This window comes from Sarcophilus harrisii, chromosome 4 (genome assembly GCF_902635505.1).
Source record: "Sarcophilus harrisii chromosome 4, mSarHar1.11, whole genome shotgun sequence".
NCBI classification, from domain to species: Eukaryota; Metazoa; Chordata; class Mammalia; order Dasyuromorphia; family Dasyuridae; genus Sarcophilus; species Sarcophilus harrisii.
Window position 1 is genome coordinate 299,205,937 of NC_045429.1, and position 26,712 is coordinate 299,232,648.

The 26,712-nt window shown below is 34.7% G+C and overlaps 1 protein-coding gene across 6 annotated transcripts in view; it reads left to right on the forward strand.

Annotated features, from left to right (window-relative positions):
• GAS7 (growth arrest specific 7) overlaps positions 1-26,712 on the forward strand; it is a 254,090-nt gene that overhangs the window by 195,170 nt on the left and 32,208 nt on the right. For all 6 annotated transcript variants that reach the window (XM_031965541.1, XM_023495718.2, XM_031965542.1 and 3 more), the window contains 4 exons: positions 343-396; positions 16,961-17,050; positions 25,098-25,213; positions 25,963-26,037. In XM_031965541.1, coding sequence (XP_031821401.1) covers positions 343-396; positions 16,961-17,050; positions 25,098-25,213; positions 25,963-26,037 — 335 coding nt within the window. The remainder of the gene's footprint in view (positions 1-342; positions 397-16,960; positions 17,051-25,097; positions 25,214-25,962; positions 26,038-26,712) is intronic.

Consider the following 26,712-nt stretch of genomic DNA (forward strand, 5'->3'; position numbering starts at 1 on the left):
GAATTCTGTTGGTATTATGCAGCAGAGAATATAGCAGAGTAGTTAAGGGTAGCTGAAGAGTTAACTATCCAAAGCACAATCTGATTGTAAGAGTAGGTAGGGACCCAGTTTGAGGAAATTTGCCTTAATAAGTAGCATTCTATCTGTGCCACAGTGAGCTAAGATGGTAGCTGCATGTTGTTGTCTTCCGTTGTCCTAGCATGGTGACTTAGGAGTTAAACTGAACATATTGGGCTTCCTTGGCATCAGGCTTAGGCGTTTGTTCCTGTTCTGAAAAGCAGTATATAAAAAATGCCAAATATGAATAGCAGCTTTGATGATGCTTCTTTCCTTTCTTGCCAGAACCCAGGATCTCCATCTCCAGGAAAGAAACAGAACAAGGAAAGCACCATCACAGTAAGTATTAACTGCTTTCATCAGTATCAGTGGCATGAGTAGAGTAGTCTCTATGGTAATGCAAGAAATAGCATGGAAAGGTAAACTCAGCTAGAAAACAGGGAAGTTCCAAGACACAAAATTTAGCCAAAGTTTTTTTTTTCTTCTTTATCTTTTCTTTTCAATATCCCATTTTTTGTTTCTGCCATATCTGAACCATAGTTTTTAAAAAAAGCCATTTTAAATAATAGGCACCAGGAAAGAACTTTTTCAAAAAGCCTGAAAGAGCCATGTGCCTAACTGAAATAATATTTAAATTACAGTAGTAGCACAGTTGCTTTGTACAGGATAGCTTCAGTAAAAAACAAAACAAAACAAAACAAAACAAAAAAAAAACAAGAAAATTTCTCCTAAAAACAGATTTCCTAGTAGGAGCCTGAAGCCAAATGATAAAAGCTGGCAGTAGGGCCATGTGACTTCTTTCCAACAGATTTGACACTGTTTTTATGGATATATTCCTCAGTGACAGAAAACAAACAAGAATTGATCTCCTAAAGATTGTCTGAAGTAGTCAGTGAATTTCTTTACTTGGATTCCACCTCTCTGGGAGATTCTAACACCTATCTACAGTAGTTTGGGAATAAGATGAGAATAAATTTTCAAAGTGGGCAAAGAATTCTGCCACTGTCCAACTGTGATTGAGTTCGGTGATTAAATATATAGTCTCTCTAAATTCTTCTGAAATGAGAAAACAGGCTGTGGGAGTTAAAGAGAAACCTTTAAGAGGGCATTGTCATGGTTCCCTTAGAACCTATTAAAACAGAGCTGAGTGTCTGAATGATCCCATAGAATTTCCTTCATTGATATGAGGGGAACCTTTTAGGTTCAACTCCTGACTTTTACTGACAATATCAAAGTACTTGCATAACAATAGGCCCAATGCAACAAGATTATAAGATGATCATTTCTGATGGACATGGCTCTCTTCAGCAATAAGACAATTCAAACTAGTTCCAATTGTTGAGTGACGAAGAGAGCCCTCTACACCCAGAGAGAGGACTGTGAGAACTGAGTGTAGTTCACAACATAGCATTTTCACTCTTTTAGTTGTTGTTTGCTTGCATTTTATTTTGCTTCTCTTTTTTTCTTGTGCGGCATGATAATTGTATAAATATGTATACATATATTGGATTTAACATATATTTCTACCATGTTCAACATATATTGGACTACTTGCCATCTAAGGGAGGGTATGGGGGAAGGGGAGGAAAATTGGAACACAGGGTTTTGCAAGGGCTAATGTTGAAGAATTGCCCATGAATATGCTTTGAAACATAAAAAGCTTTAATTAAAAAAAAAAAATAGGCCCAATGTGGCTTAGTTTATTCATTTCCTTAAAGAATATTATAAAATTGAGATCAGTGATAAATTAAAACATCACTATACTTAAAATAAGGATGTGCAGTAACTGTCAGGACTAAGATTTAAGTTTCTCCAGTATTTGTGTCATTTTTCCTTCCCCGCCTTTACCCCAGCCTCCTAACACATAGTAGACTTTGAATATATTTTTGTCAAAAGAAATAAAAGAGAAAGAGCTAACTGATATATATATATATATATATATATATATATATATATATATATATATATATATATATACCACTTTAAGAATTTATGAAAGTACTTCCTTTATAATAATTCTGTGAGGTTGGTATTAAAGTTATTATCTTCATTTTATAGTTGAGAAAATAGACTGGAAAAGGTTAAAATAATTACCACTGGACATATAGATGGTAATTGTCAGAGATAGAATTCAAATTCAAAGCTTCTGATTACTAATCTAATGTTTTCCCTGCTCTAAAATAAGGATTAAGAGAAAAGAACTAGAAAAATAAAGAGAAGGGAAGAAAGGGAATGAGAAAAAGAGAAATGAAAGAAAATGCCTATGATGGACAATTAGAGAAAACCACTCATAGTCTCCCTCAGTTACCTTTAAGTGATTTGCCCCCCAGCTCACCCCAGGCCATAGAATGTTCCCTTTACTATCCACTCTCCTAGGCAAACAACTCCTATAAATGGCAGAGGACAAGAAGTCTTTATGCAAGAAGGGTTAAGAATATGTCTCTTCATGCAAATTAAGACAACTCTGAGATACCACTACACACCTGTCAGATTGACTAGAATGACAGGGAAAGATAATGCAGATGTTGGAGGGGATGTGGGAAAACTGGGACACTGATACATTGTTGGTGGAATTGTGAATACATCCAGCCATTCTGGAGAACAATTTGGAACTATGCTCAAAAAGTTATCAAACTGTGCATACCCTTTGATCCAACAGTGTTACTACTGGGCTTATACCCCAAAGAGATACTAAAGAAGGGAAAGGGACCTGTATGTGCACGAATGTTTGTGGCAGCCCTGTTTGTAGTGGCCAGAAACTGGAAACTGAGTAGACGCCCATCAATTGGAGAATGGCTGAATAAATTGTGGTATATGAATATTATGGAATATTATTGCTTGGTAAGAAATGACCAACAGGATGATTTCAGAAAGGCCTGGAGAGACTTACATGAACTGATGCTGAGTGAAATGAGCCGGAGCAGGAGATCATTATGTACTTCAGCAACAATACTATATGATGATCAATTCTGATGGATGTGGCCCTCTTCAATAATGAGATGAACCAAATCAGTTCCAATAAAGCAATAATGAACTGAACCAGCTACACCCAGCGAAAGAACTCTGGGAGATGACTATGAACCACCACATAGAATTCCCAATCCCTCTATTTTTGTCCGCCTGCATTTTTGATTTCCTTCACAGGCTAATTGTACATTATTTCAAAGTCTGATTCTTTTTGTACAGCAAAATAACTATATGGACATGTATACATATATTGTATTTAACTTATACTTCAACATATTTAACATGTATTGGTTAACCTGCCATCTGGGAGAAAAGGTGGGGGGAAGGAAGAGAAAAGTTGGAACAAAATGTTTTGCAACTGTCAATGCTGAAAAATTGCTTGTAAATAAAAAGCTATAATATAAAAAAAAAAAATACTCCTATTCACTGAAGAGGTAAGGCAATATGGTTGTTAGACGTGATCACTGTTGATTAGTTTTACAAAATCATTTCCCCTTCTTTCTTTTAATTTATTTTAAAGTTATTCGAGGGGAATTTTGGAAGAGATTGGTTGGCCTATTCTCAGATTAAAGTTTTTAAAACATTGGGCTAACTGTGCCATTCTTTTATTTGAGAAGCTTTAATTACTTCCTATTGCCTCTAATATAAAATAAATATTCTTGTATTTGGCATTAAGAGTCCTCCATAATGTCTCCAACTTAACTTCCCATCCTGATTATAAATTATTCTCATTTCTGAATTCTATGTTCCAACCAAATTGTTCTGTTTGATGTTCTTTGTGCATACCATCCCATGTCCTGCCTCCATGTCTTTACATGACCTGTCCCTCAGACTTGAAATGTTCTTTCTGATCTGACTGTTGAAATCCAAAGCTTTCTTGATTCTTCCAGTTAATGCTTCTCTCTCCATCTCCCCAGTAAATATTGTATTTTGTGTTTGTGTATATATGTATATGTATATATGCGTATAGTTATCTATGTTCAAGAATTTAAGGTCCTGAGATCAAATGTTATTTAATATTTGTCTTTGTATTTATCCCCAGGGTCTAGAACACTGCTTAATAAACATTAGTTGAAACAAATTATTGAGGTTAATAGAGAAATAATAAAGGTAGTTAAGTCTGGGGATGGCTTCCCTGAATGACAATAGACTTCAGCCAGTTTTGGAGTGAGGAGGGGAGCTAAAAGTGGTGGGGAGAGAGACAATGGCACTAAAATAAAGCAGAAATGAGGCCATCAAATTCTCTTGGTCTGTATAACCACTATTATTCTAGTTGCCTTCTCTCTTTACACTTGACTTTTGATCATCAGTTCTTAATTTCAATTCATTTCCTTCTCTAGGATAAAAGACAATAGACTCACTAAGGAGAAAAGGGATAAAACTGCCCCAAAACAGAATGATCCAACTATTTGTTGTCCATCAGATATAACTCTAGTACACTCTGCTTAGCAGCCTGAAGAACAAAGAGTTAAGAGCCCAAGTATCCAAGTCTAGCCAACCAAGGGCTAAGCCCTATACAATGTATCTTTGTACCCCATAAAGGGCATTAATACCAAGAATGGAATCTACAAGCCTCTTGTGCACTACATATGTTCCCTATATTTCTCCTATCCTAAAGAGGTGTCAAAGTGTGTGTGACCTTGAGTCTTTTGGCTAAAAGAAATAGAGTGAGTTAGGTGTCCACTGAGCAGAGCATACATCACTTGGTAAGCTCAGTTACATATTATGGGCCCCATGAAGTAGTCTCTACACTCCCTTTTTTTTTTTTCCTGAAACAATTTTATTTTTTTTTTTTATTTTTTTTATTAAAGCTTTTTCTTTTTTTTTTAATTAAAGCTTTTTACTTTTCAAAACATACTCATAGACAATTCTTCAACATTGGCCCTTGCAAAACCCTGTGTTCCAATTTTCCCCTCTTCCCCCATGCCCTCCCCTAGATGGCAAGTAGTCCAATATATGTAATATATGCATACATATTTATATAGTTATTGTCTACACTCCCTTTTCTCAGCATACACCATTATATAGTCTTATTTCTAGCTTGTCTCCCCAAATAAGAATGGGTTATTTTGCAAGGGAAAGAAGTCTATAAAATCTATATTCCCATGCTCTGAAAGTAGGTCATTCATGCAGTCTCCCAGTAGTTTGCAGTTGGTCATAACCATTGATTATCCTTCTGTATGGCCTTTCTCATTTGAGAGTCATTACTCTTAGAGGAAATATTACCAAAGGGAACTCTCTCTGAAGATTGTGGATGGTAGCAGTAGGAAAGTTTTTTGTGAAGCACTGTACTTTGAAATTTGCTGCAGAATACTAGGCTAAGGACAGGGAAATGTTCTGCAAGGATTTTTCAGCTTTTCTGATGACAAGAAAGAATAGTTATTTTAGAAGTAGAATTGAATGGATGAATGAGATTTATTAAGGGACTACTTTTGTGCCATATACTCTGTAAGCAATGCCAATGCAAATACAAGTGAGTACCTCAAGCATCTTAGATCTGAATGGGGAATGTCAATACTTGTAATGGAGCTGGTGTTGGAAGCTGTGACAGGTGTTCATGTTGGCCAAAGGTGGCAGAATTTAAGACAAAATAATACGCCATGGAACTGGCCAGAGCACCCTCTAGTATGGTAGCCTTGTTTGGAGCAATAAAGGCTCACTTTAAAAAATGTTAGTTAATACAAGCATTTATTTTCTCTCACATACCCTCCATAAAACAACAACAAAAATAATAATAGCTTATTATACCATTTATATAGCATTTTAAGGTTTGAAAAAGATTTTGTGTTATTTCATTTGATCTTTATATATTATGCCCATTTTACAGATTAAGAAACTGAGGCTTAGAAAGGTTTGATGACTTGCCTAAGTCACATAGCTAATAAGTAACTGAGGCAGGATTTTAATGCAGGTTTTTCTGACTCAAGTTATATGCTCTATCAATCATACCACTTGGCTACCTCTCCAAGCACTCATAACAAATAAGCATAGTTGAGCCAAACAATTTCCCATATTGATCATGTCCAAAAATTTTGTGTTGTTTTCATTTCTAGTTCATTATCCCTGGCAGGACATAAATGAAAGTTCAATTATCAGAGCTTAGAACTCCATGGATAAGAAGAAAGTCTAAAAGTTCAAGGGAGCTATAATTAAGTCCAGATAATTGATATTATTCAAAAAAATCTTAGCATAAAATATCAGGCTGTACTTCACATATAATAAGAATAAACATGAAGTCTCTCCCATCTAAATTTTTTAAATTATTTAACATTATATGATGAGTGAAAGGAAGAATTTGTCTGAAAAAAATGGACTAGGATTTTTGTTATTGTGTTTGTTTTGTTTTGTTTTGTTTATGAACTACAAGCTTATTATGTATTAACTGTATAACTATGTCAGACAAAAAAAGCTAGCACAATTTTAAAAGAGGCATATTTTAAGGGATATATACCCTCATCTGGTCAGACCATATATGAAATAAACATTAAATGATTTTCTGTAATATGAACCCATGGCTCCTGGTTTTCCTCTTCTGTATGCCTCCTAGTTTTTCAATGTGCATCAACTGCTATGAAACCTATATAGATTTCCTCCCAAGGAATTCCCACTCCACAAATGAATGGTAATAATTTGAATGGGACCATATTCACTTGACCAATGGTTAAATGTCTCTGTTCTTCCTATCTACTACTGATAATTAGGTTTAACAAATTTAGTAGATACTTTTTAAGTGTGAGTTTATTTATGGCAGCATTATTCTTTTTCTTTGACATTGATGTAGGGGAGAGATAACCGAAGAAAGAATGAAAAGGACAAAGGACAAAGGTTCTGTGTATGCTTCTAGAATTAAAGGAATAAAGTATAATTAGTTCCCAGGTATAGCCAGAAGATCATGAAAGAACTCTGCTCATTATAAAACGATAGTTTCTCCTTAGTCCAGTGAGAAAATTAGCTGCTTTTGGAGTGAGAAATCTGTCAGATTTAACATTCTTTAGGCAGCTAAATGACATAGTAAGTAAAACTACTGTAATTGAGGTCAGGAAGACTTAAATTCAAATCCTCAAACACTGTATTGCAATGTGATCCTGGATAAGTTATTTAAATTTCTTTCAATCTCAGTTTTCTTATTTATACAAGAAGGGTAATGATATTTTCCGAAGTTGATAAAATAATATATTTAAAATAATGTCTGGGACAATTAAGTGATACAGGGGATAGCGCATTGGTCATGGAATCAGGAGGGCTTGACTCCAAATTCAGTCTCAGACGTTTACTAGCTTTGTGACACTGGGCAAGTTACTTGATCCTCATTGTTCCCTCCTTTGCCCTCCAAATGACTGGCGCATAATAGGTGTGGTGTTCTTGTTCTTTAAAATATAATGGTTCTCTCTGGGAGCAGGTTTCTTGGGGAGGTTTTCTGGAGGCAGCTTTAGTTTCAGTTAAAAGTAGTAATCACCTCAAAGGCAGCCAGGTGATAAAAGTTCAGATCTTTATTTCTTATCTCTTTCCTTGGGCCCATTTAGCTCAGAGGCTTATCTCTCTGCTTGGTTCTAAGAGCTCCCTCTGAATGTCTCCAAATCCAAAGGTTTGTCCTTCAGCTTCCAGCCAGCACAAAGATGGAAAATGAAATGAATCTCTCTTGCCTCTGAGCGAGGGCTTCTTGCTCTCCCAGAGTGCTCCTGGCTCTCAATCAACCAGAGTGCTCCGAAGTAACTCACTAACCCGAAGCTAAGAGCCTCTATATATGATCTTCCAAAGGTTGACTCTCCTTCTGGAGGCAGGGATTAAGGGAGGTGTGAATTCGAATATCTCATACTAAACCCTGAAATCCAATGAACTCCAATGAGTACTTAAATACTTCATGAGCTAGAGGATTTGCTAAGTACCATGCTAAATTAGCACTTTGTAAGGATTCCAACAAATAGGTACTTAATAAATGCTTATTCTTTCCCTCCAAGAGTCCTGATTACCTTCCTAAGAAAGGAAGAAGAAAGGAATTCAGTTCAATTTTTAAACCTGGACTTCCGGCACAGATGGCGGAGGGGAGGCACACAGCTGTGTAAGCTCCACGTTTTCTGTCCGAATTCATTTCATGACAAGCCTCTGAATTAATGGTTGACTGAAAAAAAACCCACAAATAGTTACCAAGCAAAGACATTCTTGAAATTCGCCAGGAAAGATCTGTTTTTGCTTGAGGACAAGGACAGTTTTAGATCAGATGCAGTCTGAGGGCAGCAGCAGCCAAGCAGACCTGAGGCGGGTAGGGTTTGATCTCAGCCGTCTCTGTGGGGAGAGCTTTGCTACAGGATTGGATACTTTTATCTGGCAGTAAGTCAGTAGCCCAGCAGAGAAGGTAAAAACACAGGGGGGGGGGGTGAAGAATACAATCCCAAACAGCTGGAATCTCTCTGAGACCTGGCCACTCCTCCCTACAGTATCTCAGCACGCTCTCAGAGTCTCAGAGCACAGGCACAGCACAGTCCTGATAGTGCCTCTCTGCTGCACTCCCCTTTCTTCTCCACGCCCCCCAGTCTGTAGAGGAAGCTTGGTAACACCACCCAGCCCCTGCCCCCCAAAAAACAGATTCATTTGGCGTTTTTTTCTTTTTTTCTTTGCTAGTTTGTCTCTGATTCTTCTCTGACAAAATGAGCAAAAATTTGAAAAGGACCCTAACCATTGACAGCTTCTATATGGATAGAGAGCAGATTCTAAATCCTGAAGAGACTAAAAACAGACTGTTCCAGGTGAACCTAAAGGAGGAGAATCATCTGTTCCTCAGCACAGATGAATCTCAAGAAAAAAAATGGCTCTACAAAAGATAGAAGAAAAAATGGGAAAAGGACTCTCCCTTGGCAAGAGAGTCTGGAGAAGTCATCCCACTCATTTAAAGACAGTGGATAAAGAAATCAAATCCTTGAAAAATAGGATTAGTGAACTGGAAACAGAAAATGGCTCTATAAAATTGTTGAAGTGGAAAAAAATTCCATAGAACAAAGAAACTCAATTGGACAATTAGAAAAAGATATAAAAAAAGTGAGTAAAGAAAATACTTCATTGAAAATCAGAATCAAGCGAATGGAATTGAATGACTCGAGGAGACAACAAGAATCAGTCAAGCAAAACCAAAAAAATCAAACAATGGAAAAAACATGTGAAATACATTCTTGGGAAAACAACAGATATGGAAAATAGATCTAGGGGAGAGACAATCTGAGAATTATTGGACTCCCGAAAAATATGATGAAAAAGAGCCTGGACACTATTTTTCCAGGAAATAATCAAAGAAACTTCCAGAAGTCTAAAACAGAGGGTAAAATAGATTTGAAAGAATTATGATCACCTATAAAGGGATCCTAAAATCAAAAAACCAAAAATATAGGCAAATGCCAGAACCCAAATGAAGGAAAAAATACTGCAAGCGGCTAGAAAACCCAATCAAAATAGAGGAGCCAAATAAGGATTACACGGATCAGCAACATCCACAAAAAAGATCAAAGGGCCTAGAATATGATATTTCGAAAAGGCTAAGGAACCAGGCAACCAAAAATAACTTACCCAGCAGAATGAGCATCTTTTCCAGGGAAGAAGATTCATTCATGAAATCAGAGAATTTCACCTATTTTTGATGAAAAAACAGAACTTAACAAAAGTTTGATCTACAAATATAGAACTCAAGAGAAACCCAAAAGGTAAAAAGAAATCTTGGGAACTATATTTTCAAAAGATTAAAAGAATAATGTATACCTTTGTTCTAGAAACTAGGGTGGAAAAGGACATTGTACCAGAAAAAAGGGTAAAGTGGGGTACACATTCCTGAAGGGCAAAGGAAACCCATTTATCTGAGAAAAGAATGGAGGGGGATGAATATATTATTACTGCCATCAGAATTGTCTTTAAAGAAAAATTTTAGAAATTCAATTTATTTGGGAAACCTTATTGAAAAGTGAGAAGGGGAAAAGTGAAAGGAAGAATAAGAAGTGGAAAAAATTGAGGGAAAAAAGAAGATAGGAGGAACCCAAGGGGGGAGGGAAAAAAGGGAGGGCTGTGAAAGGGGGTCCGTTTTAAAAAGGGGAAAAAAGGGGGCTAAAAGGGGTTCAAGATGGCAAGTAAGAATTGGTAATTTAACCATAAATGTAAACCCACCAAAAGAGGAAGCAGTTAGCAGAATGGATTAAAAAGTCAGAATCCACAAATATTGTTTAAGGAAACAACCCCTGAAGAGGGAGTAATGCCAGATTTTACCCAACAACGCTGGAGTAAAATCACTATTGGTGAATCAAAAACGGGGAGCCATCCTGATCTCAGATCAAGCAAAAAGCAAAGACTGAAATTAAAAGAGATATGGAAGGGCAGTATATCTTTAAAAGGGTAGCATAATGAAAAAATCAATATTAAAACATATAATCAAATTTGGTTAAAGAACTGCAAGAAGAAATAGACACAAACATAAAGTGGGAGATCTCAACCTTGCACCTCAGAATTAGAAAACAAACCACAAATAAATAAGAAAGAAGTCAAAGAGGTAAATGAATACTAGAAAAGTTAGAATGATAGATCCTGGAGAAATGAAAATGAAACAGAAAGGGTATACTTTCTTTTCAGCAGTTCATGGAACCTATACAAAAATAACCATATATTGGACATAAAAACCTCAAACTCAAATGCAGCAAGGCAGAAATAGAAATGCATCCTTTTAGACCACAATGCAATAAAATTACTTAACAAAAAGAGGAAAGAGACCAAAAAATAATTAAACTAAATAATTTATATAAAGAATGATTGGGGAAATAGCAAATCATAGAATAATTTAACTTCCAAGAAAACACAATAATGAGACATCATACCAAAAATTGGGGATGCAAAAGTGGCAATAAGGGAAATTTAATCTCTAGAGGCCTACTTGCATAAAATAGAAAGAAGAGGTCAGTGAATTGGGCCAATAAAATGCTAGGGAACAAATTAAAACCCCCAGTCAAACACTAAACTTAAATTTAAAAAATAAAAGAGGAGTCAATAAATTGAAAGTAAAAAAAACTATTGAATGAATTAATAAAATTAAGAGTTGGTTCTATGAAAAAACCAACAAAATAGACAAATCCTTAGTAAATCTGATTTTAAAAAAGGAAAGAGGAAAATCAAATTGTTAGTCTTAAAAATGAAAAGGGAAAACTCGCCACTAATGAAGAGGAAATTGGAGCAATAATTAGGAATTACTTTGCCCAACTTTATGTCAATAAATTCGACAACTTAAACGAAATGGAAGAATACCTTCAAAATATAGCTTGCCCAGATTAACAGAGGAAGAAGTAAATATCCTAAACAGTCCCATCTTAGAAAAAGAAATAGAACAAGCTATTAACCAACTCCCTAAGAAAAAATCCCCAGGACCAGATGGATTTACATGTGAATTCTACCAAACATTTAAAGAACAATTAACTCCAATGCTATATAAACTATTTGAAAAAATAGGGGTTGAAGGAGTCCTACCAAACTCCTTTTTACGACACAGACATGGTACTAATACTTAATCCAGATAGGCTGAAAACAGAAAAAGAAAATTATAGACCAATCTCCCTAATGAATATTGATGCTAAAATCTTAAATAAAATATTAGCAAAAAGATTACAGAAAATCATCCCCAGGATAATACACTATGATCAAGTAGGATTTATACCAGCAATGCAGGGCTGGTTCAATATTAGGAAAACTATTAGCATAATTGACTATATCAATAATCAAACTAACAAAAACCATATGATCATCTCAATAGATGCAGAAAAAGCATTTGACAAAATCCAAAACCGTCAGTAAGCATCATATCCAATGAGGAAAAACTGGAACCTTTCCCAGTAAGATCTGGAGTGAAGCAAGGTTGCCCACTATCGCCATTATTATTCAATATTGTATTAGAAACACTAGCCTCAGCATTAAGAGTCAAGAAAGAGATTAAAGGAATTAGAGTAGGCAATGAAGAAACCAAACTATCACTCTTTGCAGATGATATGATGGTATACTTAGAGAACCCCAGAGATTCTACTAAAAAGTAGAAATAATTCATAACTTTAGCAAAGTTGCAGGATATAAAATAAATCTCCATAAATCCTCAGCATTTTTATACATCACCAACAAAATCCAACAGCAAGAGATACAAAGAGAAATTCCATTCAAAATAACTGTTGACAGCATAAAATATTTGAGAATCTATCTACCACAGGAAAGTCAGGAATTATATGAGCAAAATTACAAAAAACTTTCCACACAAATAAAGTCAGACTTAAATAATTGGAAATATATTAAATGCTCTTGGATAAGCCAAGCGAATATAATAAAGATGACAATATTCCCTAAACCAATCTATTTATTTAGTGCTATACCAATCAGACTTCCAAGAAAATATTTTAATGATCTAGAAAAAATAACAACAAAATTCATATGGAATAATAAAAGGTCGAGAATCTCAAGGGAATTAATGAAAAAAAAAAAAATCAAATGAAGGTGGCCTAGCTGTACCTGATCTAAAACTATATTACAAAGTAGCAGTCACCAAAACCATTTGGTATTGGCTAAGAAATAGATTAGTTAATCAGTGGAACAGGTTAAGTTCACAAGACAGAATAGTCAACTATAACAATCTAGTGTTTGACAAACCCAAAAACCCTAACTTTTGGGATAAGAATTCATTATTTGACAAAAACTGCTGGGATAACTGGAAATTAGTATGGCAGAAATTAGGCATGGACCCACACTTAACACCGTATACCAAGATAAGATCAAAATAGGTCCATGATTTAGGCATAAAGAACGAGATTATAAATAAATTAGAGGAACAGAAGATAGTTTATCTCTCAGATCTGTGGAGGAGGAAGAAATTTGTGACCAAAGATGAACTAGAGACACAAAAATCACAATATTGATCACAAAATAGAAAATTTTGATTACATCAAATTAAAAAGCCTTTGTACAAACAAAACTAATGCAAACAAGATTAGAAGGGAAGTAACAAACTGGGAAAACATCTTCACAGTTAAAGGTTCTGATAAAGGCCTCATTTCCAAAATATATAGAGAATTTACTCTAATTTATAAGAAATCAAAGCCATTTTCCAGTTGATAAATGGTCAAAGGACATGAACAGACAATTTTCAGATGATGAAATTGAAACTATTGCCACTCATATGAAAGAGTGTTCCAAATCACTATTAATCAGAGAAATGCAAATTAAGACAACTCTGAGATACCACTATACACCTGTGAGATTGGCTAAGATGACAGGAAGAAATAATGATGAATATTGGAGGCTATGCGGGAAAACTGGGACACTGATGCATTGTTGGTGGAATTGTGAATGAATCCAACCATTCTGGAGAGCAATCTGGAATTATGCCCAAAAAAGTTATCAAACTGTGCATACCCTTTGATCCAGCAGTGTTACTACTGGGCTTATATCCCAAAGAGATTATAAAGAAGGGAAAGGGACCTGTATGTGCACGAATGTTTGTGGCAGCCCTTTTTGTAGTACCTAAAAACTGGAAACTGAGTGGATGCCCATCAATTGGAGAATGGTTGGGTAAATTGTGGTATATGAATATTATGGAATATTACTGTTCTGTAAGAAATGACCAACAGGATGATTTCAGAAAGGCCTGGAGACTTCAATGAACTGATGCTGAGTGAAATGAGAGGGACCAGGAGATCATTATATACTTCAACAAAATACTATATGATGACCAGTTCTGATGGACAGCATCCTCAGCAACGAGATCAACCAAATCATTTCAATGGGCAGTAATGAATTGAACCAGCTATGCCCAGAAAAAGAACCTGGGAGATGACTTAAAACCATTACATTGAATTCCAATCCCTATATTTATGCCCACCTGCATTTTTGATTTCCTTCAAGTAATTGTACAATATTTCAGAATCTGATTCTTTTTAAGCAAAATAACAGTTTGGTCATGTATACTTTATTGTGTATCTAATTTATATTTTAATATATTTAACATCTACTGGTCATCCTGCCATCTAGGGAGGGTGGGGAAAGAGGTGAAAAATTGGAACAAGAGGTTTGGCAATTGTTAATGCTGTAAAGTTACCCATGCATATGTCCTGTAAATAAAAGGCTATTAAATTAAAAAAAAAAAAGAATGTTCCAAATCACTATTAATCAGAGAAATGCAAATTAAGACAACTCTGAGATACCACTATACACCTGTCAGATTGGCTAAGATGACAGGAAAAAATAATGATGAATATTGGAGGCTATGCGGGAAAACTGGGACACTGATGCATTGCTGGTGGAATTGTGAATGAATCCAACCATTCTGGAGAGCAATCTGGAATTATGCCCAAAAAAGTTATCAAACTGTGCATACCCTTTGACCCAGCAGTGCTACTACTGGGCTTATACCCCATAGAGATACTAAAGAAGGGAAAAAGACCTGTATGTGCCAAAATGTTTGTGACAGCCCTGTTTGTAGCGGCTAGAAACTGGAAAATGAATGGATGCCCATCAATTGGAGAATAGTTGGGTAAATTGTGATATATTAATGTTATGGAATATTATTGTTCTGTAAGAAATGACCAGCAGGATGAATACAGAGACTTGTAGAGACTTACATGAACTGATGCTAAGTGAAATGAGCAGAACCAGGAGATCATTATATACTTCAACAACGATACTGTATGAAGTTGTATTCTGATGGAAGTGGATTTCTTTGACAAAGAGACCTAACTCAGTTTCAATTGATCAATGATGGACAGAAGCAGCTATACTCAAAGAAAGAACACTGGGAAATGAATGTAAACTATTTGCATTTTTGTTTTTCTTCCCAGGTTATTTTTACCTTCTGAATCCAGTTCTCCCTATGGAACAAGAGAACTGTTTGGTTCTGCACACATATATTGCATCTAGGATATACTGCGACATATTTAACATATATAGGACTGCTTGCCATCTGGGGGAGGGGGTGGAGGGAGAGAGTGGAAAAATCGGAACAGAAGTGAGTGCAAGGGATAATGTTGTAAAAAATTACTCTGGCATGGGTTCTGTCAACAAAAAGTTATTATAATTAAAAAAAAAAACGAAAGAAAAACAAAAACAAACAAACAAAAATTTTTAAACCTGAATTTTGTTTCCTTTCAGATCTATATTACTTTATTATCCCTGAGGCCCCACAGCTTGTCCCCATTGTTGATTGATTTTAACTTTTGATATTCATATCACACCAGTTGAAATATGGAGTAAGAAAGGCATTTGTAATTTTGGAGGTAATTGACTGAACACATCTGGAGAATCAAACCGGTCTATCTCCAAGGGAAAGAATGGTCAATGTGGGGAAATAAATAACCTGGGAAAGTTTAGAATGCCAAAATGTTTTGACACAAATCTGTGTTTATGTGTGTGTGTATTATTGTGATGCCTATGATTTCAACACTACTTCACTAAAGATAGATTTAAGTTTATCCTCTAGTTACTAAGATTTATTTTTAAATCTTTTTGTTGATCTATTTTATTCTTCTATCATCTCCATTTTCATGTATATTTCTCTCTATCCCTTCTCATCTAGCCATTACTTCAAATAAGGTGTAAAAATGAAGCAGAAAAAACTAACAGTCAAGCAAAACATAATCACCCTCTCAATCATATCTGATAATTTATGTCCATAGTTATGCCCATAGTTAAACATATTTGCAGAGAAGGATGTATATTTTCTCTTCTCATTTCCAAAATCAAGCTTGATTATTATAATATTATCCAGCCTCTAGTTGTTCTTTCCTTTTACATTATTATTTTCTCTGTGTGTTTACATATTGAATATTGTGTATCTATGTATAATGTATTATATTTAGACACATTTTCTATATACACAATACACATGTTTATTTACATTGTTTTTCTGGTTTGGATTACTTCATTCTGTATTATGTTGTCTTGAGGCAGCTAGGGATCAAGAAAATCTAAGTTCAAGTTTGGCCTGAGACACTTAATAGCTGGGAGATTTTGATTAAATCACTTAATCTCTGTCTATCCTAGTTTTCTGAATTGTAAAATGAAGATCATAATGGCACTCTGGGCAAGTCATTTAACATCTCTGTGCCTCAAATTTCCTCAATTGTAAAATGAATATTATAATTGCTCTTCCCTTTCAAACAAGATATGCATATTGGTACAAGATATATATAAAGTGTATAGCATAGTGCCTAGCACATAGTAGTAGACACTATATAAAAGCTTCTTTCTTCTCTTCCCATGTTTCCTTATAGTCATCATATTCATAGTTTCTGGTAGCATAGTACTATTTCATTACATTTATATACCCAAATTTGTCAAATTATTCTTCCATTGGTGACTATTTAGTTCCTATTTTCTTTGCAAAACAAAATATAGTTTTGACTACTTTTTCTATTTTAATTTTCCATGGGATATGTGCCTCCACACTCTGTCTAAATTATAAGCATTTAACCCATATTTTGAGCAAAATTCCAATTACTTTCCACATTGGTTGGATAAATGTATGACTACCTAACCCTGTGTTAGTGTATGCCTATCTCTCCACTACCCATTCAATATTGGTTTTCCCTTTTGTCATCTTTGCCAATCTTATTATAGAGTCAACATGATCTTGCAAAGAATGTTCAAGAATCTATTGCTGTAAAATAACTGTTTGGACATGTATACTAATATTGTATTTAATTTATACTTTAACATATTTAACATCTATTGGTCAACCTGCCATCTCGGGGAGGGAGTGGGGGGAAGGAGGGGAAAAATTGGGACAAAAGGTTTGACAATTGTCAGTGCTGTAAAATTATCCATGCATTTAACTTGTAAATAAAAAGCTATTTAAAAAAAAAAAAAAGACTCTGTTGCTGTGTTTTCATCTCTTCTCCAATTTCCTCACCATTTGGTAAAACTGTTGCCTCTTTTTCCATTTCAGATAAATTGTGTGACTTTCCCACATCCTGACACAATGCCAGAGCAGCAGCTGTTGAAGCCCACTGAATGGAGCTACTGTGATTATTTCTGGGTAAGTGACCCAAACTTCACTGTGTCCAAACCCAATCTCCCAGTGAATGAGTAAATCAAAAAATATTTTATTAACTGCTTACTCTGTCTGTGCAATTGGGTTTACACATATAAAGCAAGCAAGATAGTTCTTACCTTCGAAGAATTTATATTTAAATTGAGGAAGACCATACAAATATGGCCTAATAGTCAGGGAAGATTTTTGAATGGAAAGGAAGAGGGAATGGTAATTGGAATCATGGAGTAAATTGGTCTTCCTTTCTAGGAATGGTAGTATTGATTAGATTATTATTCTCAGAGCCAGAGTTGGGGAAGCTATAGGGAAGATGATTGGCACATATTTATTGATTTGATTATAATTCCCTGAAAAAAAGAAATCTAAATAGGGAGGGAAGCAGGGAAGATGTGTGAACAAGTTAAATAGCAGAAGATAGGAGGAATGGACATCAACAAACATAAAAAATAGCTAGAAAAAGCTAGAAGTAGTGGGTCGTGTAAGTTTGTACTCACAAATTAACCAATCAGGACAGGGAGTCCTACCCAGAATGGTAGTTCCAAAATTGAGTGAATTAAGTCTCCTAAGGCTTCTAGTGATCTGTTAGTACAAAGGTTCAACAATGAGATCAATGGCAATAATATGTTATGGGTAGAATACAAAGTATACCTGTGACTGACTATTCCCTGTGTTTTTGCATAGGCTGTGAACTAGAATGTACCATCTTTTCACTCCTTCACTGAAACTCAAACTTTCTTCAGAGTTCAACAGTAATTTGTTCTATAGGAATCGTCTTGATCCTCCCCCTAGTACTCTCAACCAAGAAATGTTTTTGTCTATATTTCATATTTAGTGCAAGAGTATAAACTGAATAATATAGGGCTAGGTTGACTTAATTGCAGGTGTATGTTTAGCTATATAATATCTAATGTAATTTCTGTCTTTGGCCAGAACAGGAGAAGGGCTATAGTTAGGACCTCACTCTCTACTTTCTTGTCTCCAGAAAGTGTATTACCTTAACTTATATTTATATATGATATATCAAACCTATGTAGTCTAGGATTGTGATGCTTTTTTAGGTGTTATGGATAAAAGCCAATATCCTTGTTGCTTCAGTATGGCAAGTACTCCCAGTCCAGGCTGGAAGGACAAGAGTTAGCTTGCTCAGCTAACTTATATTTCTCCTGCCAAATGATAATTACAGATAGTAAGCAAACATTTATCAAACAAGTTATCCGTAAGCTGACTGCTTTCTATCTTTAAATCTTTTTTTCCGTTGACACCCCTCTGCATGCTCTGTCATTCAGTGATACTGGCCTCCTTGCTGTTCATTATCTTAGACAGTCCATCTCCCTGTGCTGGGCATTTTCTCTTGATGTTCCCTATGCTTATAACTCTCTCTCTCATCTCCACCTCCTAGTAACTCTCAGTCAAAATCCTGTCTTCTGTAAGAAGTTTTTTTCCTAATCACTTTTAATGCTAGTGCCTTCCTTCTGTTGATCATCTCTAATTTATATTATATATTTCTTGTTTGTACAGAATTTCTTTCATGTTGTTTCTCCAATAACGTGAGGTTCTTGAAATTGATTACTATGTTTTATCTTTATATATGCTTGGCATAATACCTGGCACATAGTTGACAATAAATGTTTGTTGATTTGTTGACTTAAATAAAAAATTGTTTCAATTAACTTTCTAGTAGAGTCTTGAATTTTCCTAGTATATAATTATATCATCTGCAAAAAGAGATAGTTTTATTATCTCATTTCCTCTTCTGATTCCTTCTATTTATTTTCCTTCTTTAATGCTGTTATTATTATTTGCAATACAATATCTAATACTATTTGTGACAGTGGGCATTTTCATACCTGATCTTACTGGAAAGCTTATAAATAATTACAAATAATACTTGCCTGATGGTTTTACATAAATGCTTTTTTATCAATTTAAGGAAAAATCTATTTATGCCTATACTTTCAGATTTTTTAAAATAGGAATTATTGTTATACTTTATCATCAACTTTTTCTGCATCTATTGATAATAATTATGTTTTCTTAAACTTTTATTATTGCTATAATCAATTGTATTAATAGTTTTCCCTGTGTCAAATCATCCCCGCATTCTTGGTATAAATCCTACTTGTTCAAAATATATAATCTTTGTGGTGTATTGTTGTAATCTTTTAGCTAGTAATTAATTTAGGATTTTTGAATTCTTATTCATTAATGAAATTAGTCTAATTTTCTTTCTGTGTTTTTACTCCTGGTGGTTTGTATATCAGTATTATAATTGTTTGGGAGGATCCTTTCTTTGCATATTATTCCAAGTAATTTATTTAATACTGGAATTAACTAATTTTTAAATATTTTTAAATATTTTAAAATATTTGGTAGAATTCACTTGTAAATCTTTCTGGTCTTGACATTTTACATCTTAGTATTAAGGAATGCACAAGAGTATATGTATTCTTCAACTCAGGAGCAATATGAATTCTTAGCTCAATCAAGGAAAGAAAAATTTCATCCAAGAAGACTATTCTTAGTGGTCTGCTAGAGCAAGCATTAGGAATCAGGAGACATAGTTAAAGAGCTGCTTTCTGGCATGGGTGCAGCTCTGGGGAAATCTCATATCTACCACTCAAGTTCACACCTTCTCTTTCTCTTATCTCTGAAATCTCTCCCTAGATCAAGATTCACTTTCCATTTGAGACAGCTAAATGACATAGTAACTAGAGCAGTGAACCTGAAGTCAGGAAGTTTAAATTAGGCCAGTGGTATTTACTGTGCTTTTTGTCAAGGAGCCTAACCCTCAGGCCCTATTTTTCTTCCACTAATGCACCGTTAGGGCCCTCAGCCAAGCTGACTTGCAAATGCTCTTGCTTCCTGCAAGTACTGGTATGGCATTCACCAGATATGCGCTTCCTTGAGCACAGCTGCATCCTGGCTGGAATCTTGTCTGGTCAACATTGCTAGGCTTGACATTAAGAAAGTGGGTTGGGGCCTAGATTGCTCTTGGGTAGGAAAAGATAAAAAAAGGAGCAATTATCTCATATAATCCTCCCCCATTCAGCCCTCTGATCCACATACAGTTTATTATATAACAGTTTAAGGGGTGAAAGTTCCTGAGGCCATGAGGAGAAGTTCTTGAAGTCAACTCTACTCCCTACAGACTGCCCCCAAAACCTTCTGTTTGTCGATTTAGCACAGTAGTCATCATAAAATCTGATTACTGTAATAAGCTACTAAAAATAAAAATGAGTAAGCAAAGGAAATAAATAGCTACTATGGTTTACTATATGTAGTAGATAGCTACAGGTATAAAAGAAAAGCCAGGTTCATATTCAGAGGAAGATAGTGAAGGTTTAAAAAAATCACTTCTACCTAAAGATTAACAAGCCCAAAAAGAGTTTTAAGAAATTTTAAAGGACTTCAAAAATCAAATAAGAGAAAGGCAAAATTGGGAGAAAAAATAAAAGCAATTCAAGAAAATTATGAAAAGAAAATTAACCAATTGGAAAAAGAGGTCCAAAATCTTAAGGAAGAAAGTAATTCCTTGAAAACTAGAATTGCCTGGAGAACAATTTGGAGAACAAACTCCAAAAGGGCTATAAACAGTGTATACTTTTTGATCCAGTAGTGATTCTACAGACTTTGGGTCTGTAGCCCAAAGAGTTTATAAAAAAGGAAAAAAGACCTACATGTGCAAAATGTTTGTAGCACCCCTTTTCTAATAGCGAACTGGAAACTAAGTAGATGCCCATCAATTGGAGAATGACCGAATAAGTTTTGGCATATGAATATTTTGGAGTATTATTGTTTTATAATAAATGATCAGCAGTAAGATTTCAAAGAGCCCTGAAGAGACTTACATGAACTGATGCTAGGTGAAGTGACTAGAACCAAGAGAACATTGTACACAAGAAGATTACGTGATGATCAACTGTGATAGATTTGGCTCTTTTCAACAGTGAGGTAATTCAGTTCTATTGGAATTGGCCTGTCATCTGTATCCAAAAGACAGGACTATGGGGATCAAATGTGGAGCACAAGATAGTATCTTCATCTTTTTGTTGTTTTTGTTTGCTCATTTTTTTCTTTCTCATTTTTCCCCTTTTTGATCTCATTTTTCTGTGTGTGTGCAACATGATAAATGTAGACATATGTTTAGAAGAATTGCACATGTTTAACTTATATTGGATTACTTGCTGTCTAGGGAAGGGAACAGTTAGAGAAGGAGGGAGAAAAATTTGGAATACAAAGTTTTGCAGGAGTGTTGAAAACTATCTTTGCATATACTTTGAAAAATAAAAAGTTATTTAAAAAAATAAAATTAGAATTGGGCAAGGTAGATTGAATTGCATTATAAGACACCAAGAAATAATTAAACTAAAAAAAAATTATTAAGATTAAAAAACTGATTAGAGAATATTATATTCCCCTAGGGAACAGGACAAGGGAGGGACTTTTAAAAGAATATATAAACACCATGCAAGTCTGTGAAAGTAAGGAGGAATGATAGCATCTACCTTCCAGGGTTGTTTTGAGAATAAAGAGAGATGACATTTGTAAAGCATTTTGAAAACCATACTGCTTATGATATATAACATACACAGTGTCACAACCTTAGAGGTCTGTCGGTCAATCATTAGTTACATCACCATATTATACAACATCCCAGAAATGTCCTTCAGGAAACCACTCATGCCTACTTGGGCAAGAGTATTAAATTTGTTTCCTATATATACATTTTTTTTTTTCTATTCCTTCCCCACAATAGATATATGTTCTTAAGGTCAAGGGATTGTTTTGTTTTTAAATATTACAATATAAGGAAAGATAAACAAGAAAATTTTGTCATTCTTAAAGAAACCAAATAGACAATGAACCAATATCAGGATTAAACATATTTACCCCAAATGTCAGTGTACATAAATTCATAAGAGAACTTTATTGTTCTCTCAAAATTGGACAGATCTGATAAAGATAAAGGAAAAATATAAAACTGCAGAAAAGTTAGAAAATTTAGTTGCCTTCCAAATGGGACTCCTTAAAATAAATATATCTCCACAACATTACCATTTTACAAAATGTGCAATATATTAGACTACAGAGCCTAATTTCTCTGCAATAAATATGCAAAGGCAAAAATACTAACTATATTCTTTATGGACCATAACAAAATAATAATAGTAATCAATTCAGAGAGCAGCAACAAAAGATACCTACCTAAATAGAGACTTAATGATGAAATCCCAAATAAGAAGTGAGCCAAACAAACAAACAAAAAAAAAAAATCGGAAACAAATAATAATTATGTGAAAGACAATGATAATGATGAGATAGCATGCCACAATTTTTGTATAAAGCTATACAGCCCTAAGAGCACAAATTATCCCTAAAATTATATATTATATTTAAAACACAAAGTCTGGCACATAGTAAATGCTTAATAAATGTTTTTTATATTTAGCTATATGTTAAAAAAGAAAAGATTAATTATTTGATTATGCATTTTAATAAACTAACTCAATAAGAACAAAAGAGAAAATCTTAAATAATTATAGGAAGAATAAATTGTAGAAATGATAAACCCACCTAAAACTGATTTGCTAAAAAGACTAATGAAATTTTAACCAACTTGATTTGAACAAATAAACAAATTTGTTCATTCAACAAATGAAAAAAGGTAAAATCACAACAAAGATAGAAGAAATAAAAATCATTATCAGACTCTTCTATCCATAGTTATATGACAACAAAAGAGAACACAAAAGAAATAGATTATCATAAAAATATAAAATACCCAAAATAACAGATCAAATAGACATAACTTGATATCTGCATTTGATATTCTGTTAGATATTGAATTACTCAGTTTCATAAAAAGATAAAGAATTAGCTATATATATATATATATATATATATATATATATAGTGCCAAATACAAATTCATTGTCTTGATAGATTTGTAAGCAAATTTTATCAAATATTTAAAGAACAGTTAATACCTATATTAAACAAATCATTCTTAACTATTGAGAAAGAAAACACTCTACTAAATTCTTTTTATCTATATAGTCCTAAACAAGGAACGATAAAGCAAAGAAAGAGAAGATAAAAAGAATGTCCTCCATTTTTCCAATTAAGTATGAGGCAAGGTCCTCCAAAAGTATTGTAGGAAAGAATACTATTGGAAGACTTGCAAGGAGATGAAAAAGTTTGAAACAATTGTTGTGGAAAGAAGAAAGAATTTATTAGAAGGGAGTAAAATATTTGTCTTATATCAGTTGGAGATTAGATAGCATAAACTTTTAAGGGATCCAGCAGCATAGTTTTGTGATTTCCTTCAGTGCTGTTCAGTATCACATATGTAGGAGTGAAGGCCATAGGTAATTCAGGGTTGGGCTTGAGTCAGGAATTCAAGAATAGAAGATAATGTAGAGTTAAATTGGTTCACTCAGGGTTCACTCAGAAAATGCTGAGGGCTGTCATGCATTATGGGACTGGAGATGGCCCTAGGGCAAGGTCTGAAGGGAAGCCAGCATGCCCATGGTCTATGAGGGCCCTAAATGAAATTTTAGAATTCATGAAAATAAAAGTGGAACAAATTGTAGGTGGCAGCTAGATCAAGGATATCTGTGTATAGGTGAAGTGGGGTGGAGCAGGTTGAACATTTGGGCCAAGAGAATGGAGAAATTAAGGAATCTGTAAGAGCATCAATATGTATTTTGAAGTTTCTTAGTAGGAGGACAGATTATGAACCAGTATTCACTGAAGAGAAAAGTGTCAATAAATACATCACAACCATCAGGATTTGGATTAGGTAATAAATTGGACTAGTAAAAAAAACCCTCAAATAAAGAAATTGCTTAGTGGAGAGGGAGAGCATGGTACTATAGAGCATGGAATATTCCTATTTCTTGTGACTAATTAGGAATATGAGAGACTAAAATACCTAGTACTAGAAATAATGTCAAAGAAATCAGTATTGTCAGAAGAGAGCCAAATCTTTTGTAATGAATAAGAAAAAAGAGGTTTCTGATGAAAGGATGTATGTTAATCATAGCACTTCTAGAGGGCACAGTGGAAAGAGGGGGCAGATTTGGAGAGGGATGTTCAAATCTGGAGTAGGCTTCAGGTGGATTATAGTAAGGGAATGGCTATTTCGGAATGGGAAGCAGGGTTTTAAGTTGGCAGTCAATTCATCAGAATCATCTGATTAGAGTAAAGGTGTTTTCCTTAGTTAGAGAAAGATATGTTCATCCTCTTTTTTGACAATTTGTACTGAGGCCCCAGGGAGCCTAGTGAGAAGGCAAGGAATTTTGTCTGACCTGGAGAAAATGCTGAGGGCTGGCATGCATTATGGGACTGAAATCTGAAGGGAAGCCAGTAGGCATATGGTCTGTGAGGGCCCTAAATGTTTTTTGTTTGTTTGTTTTAAGGGCTCTAAATTTCAAAACACAGGATCTACCTATGAACATGTGCTCTTCTATATTCACTTTTAAAAAAAAAAATCATTCCTGGGCAGTTAGGTGGCACAGTGGATAGACCACAGCCTTGAAGTCAGGAGGACCTGAGTTCAAATGAGACCTCAGACACTTAATACTTCCTAGCTGTTACCTAACTTCCTAGCTAATAGGCAAGTCACTTAATCCCAATTGCCTTAGGGAAAAAAAAAAGTCATTCCTATTATTTTGTACTTATCTTTCATGTGACAAACAGATCACCATAAAGTTCCCACTTGGGACTAGCTAAAAATTAGTTAGTCAAGCTGAAAATTTTCTGTTATATTCTAGGAAAGGAGCTGAGCTGGTCATGAAGTAAGAAAAATAAGGCCCTTGTAGACCAAACTGTTCTATCTGCTAGATCACCAGGACGTTTTAAATATTTCTTTCTAGAGTTGTCACCTTCATTGTCCCATCCTCCTCACCACACCCATCCACTTTTGTCTTTTTAAAGCACAGAAACAGATGCTAAGGACTAACAAAATTGTGATCCTCCAGGTTTCCTCTTAACCTCTGAGCTCTTCATGTGCCATCTTTTTCCTTTTCAGGCTGATAAGAAGGATCCCCAAGGCAATGGCACAATGGCTGGGTTTGAGATTCTTCTTCAAAAGCAACTGAAAGGCAAACAGATGCAGAAGGAAATGTCAGAATTCATTAGGGAAAGGTAACCTTTGCTCCAGGAGCCTGCATAACTATATTAGTGCCCCTTAATCTAAAGGGAATGACTAGGCAAGCAGTGGGCTGGTACTTAAAGCATTGGTAATAGAGAGTCAAGGCAGTTTAGAGGGAAGCATACTGGTCCTCATGTCAGAGGGTCTGGGATTAAATCCTGTTTTCTCCATTTACTATTTGTCTGACTTTTAGAAATTAATTAATCTCTCTGGGCTTCTTTTGGACTGTTGACCACTTGATTTCTGATATCCCTTCCAATTTAAAACTATGATTTTAAAGAACAAATTAATAACTACTTCTGATGTTCAGGGATGTAGCACCACCAGGGATCATTGATAACAGTAAGCAGTTACCTTTGGGATAATGCAGAGATGCCAAAAAACCAAGTAAACCTCTAAAGTATATAAAAAGCTAGTTTGGAGGAAGATGCCAGGGCAAGCATCTTCTCATGGAACATTGCAATGAACCAAATGCAGACTATTATTAACTCTATTTCTACAGAGATGACAGTGCCAAAGTCTAATAAGTGGAGAAACTGGACAATTTGAACCTTTGAGAGAGTGACAAGACTAACTTAAATTCCAGACCAAGTTTCTGGAAGGGTTGAAAAGATATCTGATAAAGAATGCGAGTAGGAAGGGAGGAAAAAAGCAGTAGCCAACACATACTTTTGATCTGTAAGTATCATTGGGCAAACTACCATGCCGAAAAGATGATTTATTGGGTTTTATGTCTTTGCAGAATTAAGATTGAAGAAGAATATGCCAAGAATTTAGCCAAGCTCTCTCAGAATTCCTTGGCAGCCCAAGAAGAAGGGTGAGTTTGGGGGTAAGAGAGATGGGTGATGGTGGTGGGGAGAGAGGTTTAGAAGGATTTTAAGAAGGAGGGTTTCAATTTTTCTTTTTCTCTAGCTTTCTGTTAATTGTACAACTCCATATATATCAACTTAATCTCTTGCCTTGTTTATAGATGAGCCCTGTGGAAGTTTCGTATTTGTCAGGCTAACTACAGGGGCTTTGGGAACTGTCTTTGTTAATAAGATTGCTAAAATCTGATCTCAGTTTCCTTCCATATACAATGAGTGTGTTGATCTGTATCAGGGGTTTTCATTGATTAAATGTACCATGAACCCCTTTCATAATCTGATTAAAGCCTATGATGTCTTCAAACAATGTTTTTAAATGTATAAAAGAAAATACATAAGATTGTAAATGAAATTTTTGTTTGTAAACATGTTTAATTCTGTTTCAACATTTTGACAACAGTATTCCAATATAATTTCATTTACAATCTTATGTATTTTCATTGTATACAGGAAGAAACTAAGATCAGATTTGAACAGAGACACATTTCAAAACTAGAACCTCTAACTTAAAGCTTGTAAATCATGTTCTTCTATGTACTTCAGTTTTCACATCCAACACCTCTAAGATAATGAGAAAATGGTCCACCTGCAGAGTCACTTTCTTATGTAAAGTACCCACTCTTGGT